General features: G+C 25.4%; 1 protein-coding gene across 1 annotated transcript; it reads right to left on the reverse strand.

The window, feature by feature from the left end:
- Positions 1 to 5075: 5075 nt before the first annotated feature.
- LOC145849159 (dynein light chain 2, cytoplasmic) lies at positions 5076 to 6185 on the reverse strand. Its single transcript, XM_082954255.1, has 2 exons — positions 6065 to 6185; positions 5076 to 5597 (listed from the first exon to the last, which is right to left on the reverse strand). Exons 1-2 carry the CDS (start codon positions 6143 to 6145, stop codon positions 5409 to 5411), a joined length of 270 nt encoding a protein of 89 aa, XP_082810381.1. The 5' UTR covers positions 6146 to 6185; the 3' UTR covers positions 5076 to 5408.
- Positions 6186 to 7989: the final 1804 nt, after the last annotated feature.

Consider the following 7989-nt stretch of genomic DNA (forward strand, 5'->3'; position numbering starts at 1 on the left):
AAAGTGGACAAACAAATATTTTGCTACCAAAAACCTGGAAAAAAACCCTATTATAAAGCTAGAACTTTAGTATTAAGTTTTAGAAAATTTTATAGAAACAATTAAGACGTTTTATAATACTTGCAAATTTAAAATTTGCAAAAAAATCCTTGACTGGCTAATGTTGTAAAATTAAATTTACTAGCTCATAACTAAAATTTAAGTAATGGGTTGAATTCACATTACAATTTGATTTCGCAAAATTACGTTTGTCTACCGATTAAAAAGATCTATTATGTTTTAAAGTGTGTAAAACATTACAAATAAATGCTAAGTAACAAAATCCGTTAAAATAAATCTATAAGTCTATATAATAATAGAAAGGTAAAACTGCTTGTAGTAATATAAATTTATTCAACTCTCTTACAATTATATATTTTGTTAATTTTTGAAGAACTTAGAATTAATGTAAATTTTCAGCCAAAAATTTAAGCATTAAATTCAAAGCTGTATGCTACATACAATAATTGTAAAATATGAAAAACTTAATTGAAATTCTAAATTTAAAGTTTGGGATGATAAAAAGTAATAACATATTCTAGTATAAAAGGCAAGCAAATACAACAGAAAGAAGTATATAAGCGCAAAATACTGAAAAAAACTAAATTGAAGAAAGTTAGTTGTTTAAGTTACATACTTTTGAGTAAAAAGACTACAATCGCTCAAAAGTACACATCTTTTTTGGCTGACAGTTGTTCGTAAAATTTAGTTCTATTAACCACATCTATAACTACTTTCATAAACTCTACAAAATGAGGGAAGATTTAACCTTTACCAATGAAGTCTGATAGAATTGTAAGATTTTTTAACACTTATTAGTTTTTTTCTTACATATTGTTAAAACAGTAAAGTTTATTGAACAACAAAAAAGCGCTCAAAATATTTGTTCTTAGGACCTGGTGCACGAAAAAAACCTTTCGGTTATCGAGTCGCACACCACGGATCCTTTTAACGTCTTGTCAAGGACAAACAAAACTAGTAATTGACAAACCTTTTAAATAATACTTTTATAAAGGTATTGATATAAACCAGATTCTCTACAAAAATGCTAAGAATGTGAATTTAAAATGCCAAAAACTTCTAGACCTCAAAGTTTTGCATAAAATGTTGTAATAAAAGCGACGGCTTCTAATAATTCAAAAACCCATAATCACTCTTTAGCATTCACGTACCACAATTTTGTTAATTAAAGAAAAACAAATTTTAAACAAAAGTTTACGTAACGCAGCAAATTTAGAAGAAACTTGTATACTGTCGAAGGTTTAAGTTACCTTTTAGTGAAGTCTTTTCTAAATAGTTGTGTTGTTTTGAACTCAAAGTCGGCTCATATTGCGTTGCGTACAGCCTGAAATAATTTTTCTTTTCAGTCCATTTACTTGTCTCCGTATTTCAGAATTTTTTCTCCCTTATTAGTTTAAATTTTTTTTATTCAAAATGACCTTACTTTAAAAGCTCTTCAGTATTAGGTACTTACAGGTTTTTTTTCATCTTACTTACTAAGTAAAGTATTTTCTAAGATTTCTACAAATAATTTTTCATATGTTTTTACAAAAGGATCACTCATATTTATAACTTTTATGTAAAATACTTTATCAAACTTAAAATGAGCCCTTCAAAATAAGTCAAAGTAAAAAGGCTTTTCTTAAAAAGACTGTTTTATATTTTGTATACAATTAAAATTTTCTGCATAATTTCACCCAAAGGAACTTTGGTAAATAGTAAAACAACTTTAGAATCTAATGTAATACTTACATTTTTTAATTACTTGTTATTGTTTTTCAAATGGTGGTTTTTTGGTATATGCGATTAATCGAATTTTGATAAAATGTACAATCGTGTATTTAGTATGGGCACTACAATCTGAGTAAATAACTAGTTTTAAGAACAGTAAATGTAATTTATAATTAACCTGCCTAGTATCTATTAACTATCAACTCGTCAGAAATAATCAAGGTATAAGATTATTATTGATCATTTCTTTGAAAATATAGTCCTTTGTAAAAAATGACTTGATTTTTCTTTCCTTTTTTTAATGCTTTTAGGAAATTAGTGGTGTGATTTAAGATGTAACTAAAGTTTTAAGTGTAACTCTTCTTAAACGTAAGACGACAACAACTATCACGAAAAAACCATTGTCGGTTTTTACGATTATATTGTTTGCATACTTTTACGTAAACAAATATTCTATTTTATTTAGTTTGGCATAATTGTTTACTACTACTTATCTATGGTCTTCAAAATCAATTTATTTTATTTTTTATCACTAACATATCTATCTACCTATGTATTTTTTCCCACGCACATTTTGTCTATATACACTGTTAAATAAAATGCTGTGTTTTAATTTCAAATATACAATCTTTTTTATCACAGAAGACTATCCGAATGGTTTTATGTGCACCAAGTCTTAGGACCAACCATTTTGAGCGCTTTTATTTGTCGTTCAATAAACAATAATAATTTTTGTTATCATTCAAGTTTAATAATAATTTAAAAATATCCTGTTCTACTTGTTTTATGTCATTAATTGATTTTTTGTTTAAGAACTAATATGAGCAAAGGTTACCTGAAAATCTAAACAAAAAACTAAATGTTTTCTTTGTCATGTTTTCTGTGACATTAAAACGTTATTATTCATTTGAGTTAAATGGATTGACTTTAGAATGTTTTCAAGTATAAGAAATTTTTACTAGAACTTCATCTTGTTTGCTTTTTTTAAAGAGTTTTTATTTTATAAAAATAAACAAAACTCTTACAAACTTTCATGTATGATTTTACATATGGAGTAAAAATTTCTTTAGCACATTTAAACTCATAGAAATTATTAAGCTTTCAGAGCACAATAAAACGATGGCACTGATATTATCAGGGTTGCCACTCGTTTTTTCAAAATTTTTTCCAGATTTCTTCCAGGTTTTTAAAAGTAAATATTTTTGGGTCTATTTTTAGTTTTAAGTTAATTTCTATAAAAGAAACTGTGTAAAATAGTACAAATACATTTAAAAGATGCTGTAAAGTTACTTTAAATGTGTTTATAAATAAAAAAGATTTAGATGATGACAAAAAAAAATTATTTATATGATAGATTTTTTGTGTCAAATTGAAATTTTAGTACTGAAAATGTTAAAACTATTTAAAATTCCAGGTTTTTCCAGGTTATTTTCGCTTAAATTGTCGAATTCCAGGTTTTCCAGGTAAAGTTGCAACCCTGTAATATAAAAAATTTTGTACTCATTTTTGGAAGACTTACCTTTTTCGTAACACTTTGTTTTATTTAAAGATTTATACAGCATTGATTTCTATATTTAATCATCATCAAAGAATAAAGGACACCACTAGCTTAGACAAAATATCCTTTAAAATTCATAATAATTAATTTATAAAATTTTAACATCGTAGCTTTAATAACATTAGTTTGAAATGTGTCTCCATTTGTAAACCATTTTTGTGTTTTTTATGGTTTACAAATGGATATGTTAATAGAAAATTTTTGCAGTTTTATAAAGGATATTTTACTAATTTATAACAGATAAAGACATTGGAAATAAAATTAAATATTTTTGTAAATTTATACTAAAATTTTGGAATTTTTTTCTGACTTCTAAGGACTTTTAATTAATTTTTACCATTTTAAGGCTTTGGAAAACAAGAAATTTTGTATATATAAAATGACAAAATCTGACTTTTTTTTAATTTTATCAAATTTCCTGACTTTTTTTCAAAACCCCCCATTTTTTCCTGACCGAGTGGCAACCCTGTTTATTGCAACCCTGAGAATATAGATAAATTGCCTATTTACTTGTCATTACATAAACTTTTACGACCCCTTATCAGTTATTTCCCCTGATAGCTAAAATCTCACATTTTATAGTTAAGTAATAAAAACTTGTGAAAGTATCTTTCTATAATACATTAATGATTATAAAATAAACAATTACTAGTCAACGCTCTGAAAAAAACTATTTAATGTATACTTAATTGTTTTCACTGAAAACAAATCAATGATATAAATAAGTTATCACCATAAATTTCGCTAATAAAACTTTAGTTTGTGGTAATTTCAAGCATAACCAGCCGCACACACAATTATACACTTAAGGCCATAGGGGGGTAAACCATGTTTTTTAAAAGTTGATCTTTTTTAGTATTTTCCAAGCTTAAAGATGCTTTATAGCGTTTTGAAAAATTCAAATTATTTTTTGAGATATGACTGGTCAAAGTCGGGGCGCATAATAGGTTCCCTATGGAAAGGGAAAACTAAAACAGCGAAAAAAGACTTTTTTATTTAAAATCTATCTCCTACATTTTTCAAGCAATCTTCTTCAAACTTTCACAGTCTAATCTTTTTACCATAACAAAAGCTTTCATATAGAAGCCAAAAAATGTCTACCACCCCCTATGGCCTTAATTACTAAATAAATATTTTATTAGTAGAACATATCAATATTACCAATTTGCTAGAGGTTGCATAAAATTGGCTAGAGTTTAAATTAACATCAGCTAAGCCATAGTTCGCAAGTTTATGATTATAAACATAACATTTATATTTGTCTACGCTACGTAGATCGTGCCAATAAGTTGATTCAACTGTTTACTTTTTTATTAACATTTATATAGTTATTTAGTAAATTATAGTAAAATGTGCACAACTCAAGCATAAGTAGATTAAGATATCGAGATATAACAAGATACAGTTTTATACTTCGGTATTGCACTGTTTAACAAAAAGAAACACTTATGACCTCTGTTTATTTTTCTCTTTCAAAGAATTTAAATTATTCATTACTCCACCCTGCTGCCACTTAAGCTAATTTGGTTATCAGTTTTGTATACTTAGGCAATTCTACTTTGTGTACTATAAATTTGTTTTTATATTTAAAACGAATGAAGAGTATTAGTAAAAAAACACAATTCTAATTTTATAAAAAGTTATTTATATTGTACACATAATTAAATAAATTTTTAAAACATACTTTTTTTACATTTTTATGGTACAAGTTTGATAACTTATTTTTAAATAAACAAAGACAACAAAACTTTCTATAGAACTTTATTGCAAAAATAAGTGCTTTTAAAAATTGAAAAACACACATCATTACAAATCAGTCCAAGACTTGAGGTTAATTTGAAAACTTAACATGTATAAAAAAACTTATATAGATATTCAAGAAACCATTAAATTTTATAAAACTAAAACAAAAGTTTATTACATGTTTACAATTCTATAGCACCAATTTTAGACTCAAACAAAAAAAAACTTAAATTTTGATGTGCAACTATATTTTAATTCAAAAAATAATTTATAAGACAGAATTAACATATATTAACTTTATGTGGTCCTGATGCTTCAACAATGAGATTTGCAATATTTATCCACTTTTGAAAAGAAGTACAGCAACTTGTCCAAGATAGAAATAAATAAAATGTTTAGTCTCATGTGTCACATAGCTCCCAAAGTTTCGTCCACAGATGCAATGCCATGTTGGGTTATACTTTTTGTCAAACTCTTTCTTGATGTATGCAGCTATGTCCTTCTCAATATTGTATTTTTCAAGAGCCTGTTGAGAATTAAGTTTATTAGAAAGAAGCATTATATTTAACTTAATTTAAATGATAATAGAATAAATTAATAAAATTTTATATTTTGAGTAAACTATACATAACAAATAAAATCTTTCAAATAATAACTTTTTAAGTAGGGTTAACAAAAAATTTAAATCAATTTACATGGTTAATCTGCTTTTATAGCTAGTTTAAAATTATTTTTTATTATAATAATTGACTTTTATTCAATAACTGACCAACAACATCCTTTTTACAGTTAATATATGAAAAATGTTTTACAAAACTATAAAAATAGCAGAATAACAGTCAATATCTTTTGAATAAATACCAAAAAGCATATTTTTCTTTTAATTAATTGTTTAAGTAAATAAGCCTTACTTAAACTTACAGCTAACATTTTAAAAAATAGTGGACATTAGGGAAAATTGACACTTTATATAAACTATGACAATAAACAAACTTGCGTGGCACAGTCAACAGCATCCTGTTGCATGTCCTCAGACATATCAGCATTCTTAATTACAGCCTTTCTATCAGTCATCTTTTAACAATTACTTATCTGTGAATAATATATTTATACAATTTTAAGAATTTCAAAATAAAAGAACTATTTTAACTTATTTAACTTTTTTATTTAAAAAAGTAGCAAAGTTAAATTTTATTATTTTTTGAGTTACTCTTTCCATTAAAAACCCAGTTGAAGTGTGTTGATACGTTAACACACGGAAACATATATTGGTATGATAAAGGAAGATTACTGTATAATTTGTTTTGTATTTATCTTCCAGTGAACTTGTTTCACTAGGAGCTTTTGTTAGCAGATACTTAAATCTATATTTTCAAAAGATAAATTTAGCTATGTTTAAAAAACATAACTATATGTAATTATTTTGTATATTTTAAGGCATATTTAGATAATGGAATGTTATTTCAGAAAGCTTTATCATAGTTTTTAGTCAATTTATACCGCTGAACAAATTCAAAGTAGCAATTTTTAGTAGCCACTATATAGCAACTAAGTTGCCCCCTTGGGGGTCATGACAGAAATTTAGGGAGCCATGAGGAGTAAAGAGGCTAAAGGGGTACCATGATCTATAAAGGGGCCACAGATGAGTCATGAGGTCATAATATGAAATTTACATTAGATATTTTGGAGTTAATGATGAAGAGGAAAAAAAAAAGTCTACTGTGTTTTAAATAGTAGTTTTTTGACTATTCAAATTTGGAAAATTCAAATTCTTAAAAAATAATTGGAACGGCCACACATAAAAAATTAATGTATATTTGTCAAAAACAAAAAATACAGATGCGAATCATACTAATATCTTCAGGCCATTTTTTTCATTTTGAAAAAAATTAAATATTATATGATATATAGCTTTCATAAAGTAAAAAACATTGTTAATTTTAGTAATTTTTGAATAAATAATAAAGTTATTTTTAGATTTCTATATTATTTTTAAATTTCTATATTATTTTTAAATTTCTAAATTTATTATATTAAATAGAATTCTATTTGAATAACATTTTAAACAACAACAAGTGAAACATTGTTATAAATATTTTATATAAAAAATAAACAAAAAAAACAGTTTTTTTTTGGTTTTTTTTTTATAAAATCTTTATTTTTAAATTTTTCAAAATTCTGTTCTGACAGAATTTTCTAAATATATCAAGGAACATTTCCTGAAAGTTTGAGGAAGTTATCTCAAAAAATGTAGGAGAAGATAGATTTTTAGTGATTTCTAGTTATTAGCCGTTTAAGTTTGCGCCTCCCATAAGGATCCTTTTGTTGCCTCCGACTTTGACTGGCTATATCTCAAAAATTATTTTGAATTTTTTAAATCTGTAAAAAGCATCTTGTAATTTAGTAAAAACTATATAAAATAAGATCAAAAACCAAAAAAGGGTGTTTACCCCCCCCCTATGCCCTTAATAAAATTTGAAATTTATTATTGATCAATCTCTTTTTATTTTATTTAAGTTGAGAACTTAAATTGCCACCTTCAAAGTATTAAGTACATAATTTTATAATACCTTAAAATATATTATAGACTTTGCATAAAAAAAAGTGGATCATAGATACTAATAAGATCTACATATAAATTTTATATTTATTTCAAATTTCTATTACGATTTGATGTATATTATTTTAAATACTTTTTAATAATTTGATATGTGTGCATTTGAGTTGTTCAAATTGAAATTGTCATATAACCTTTTTTGAGTAATATTGTTGGAGGGGGCCAAAGCTTTTTTTCATTTCTGTATAGGGGGCCATCTGAAAAAGAATTGAGACACCTTGTTTCAAGGTCAAGGTAAGCTTTAGAGATTTTAGTTAAATGGACTAAGTCAATAAGTTCCTAATGAAAGGTCAAAGGTCAG

Source organism: Thalia democratica, chromosome 1 (assembly GCF_965202585.1).
Source record: "Thalia democratica chromosome 1, ktThaDemo2.hap1.1, whole genome shotgun sequence".
Taxonomy (NCBI): Eukaryota; Metazoa; Chordata; class Thaliacea; order Salpida; family Salpidae; genus Thalia; species Thalia democratica.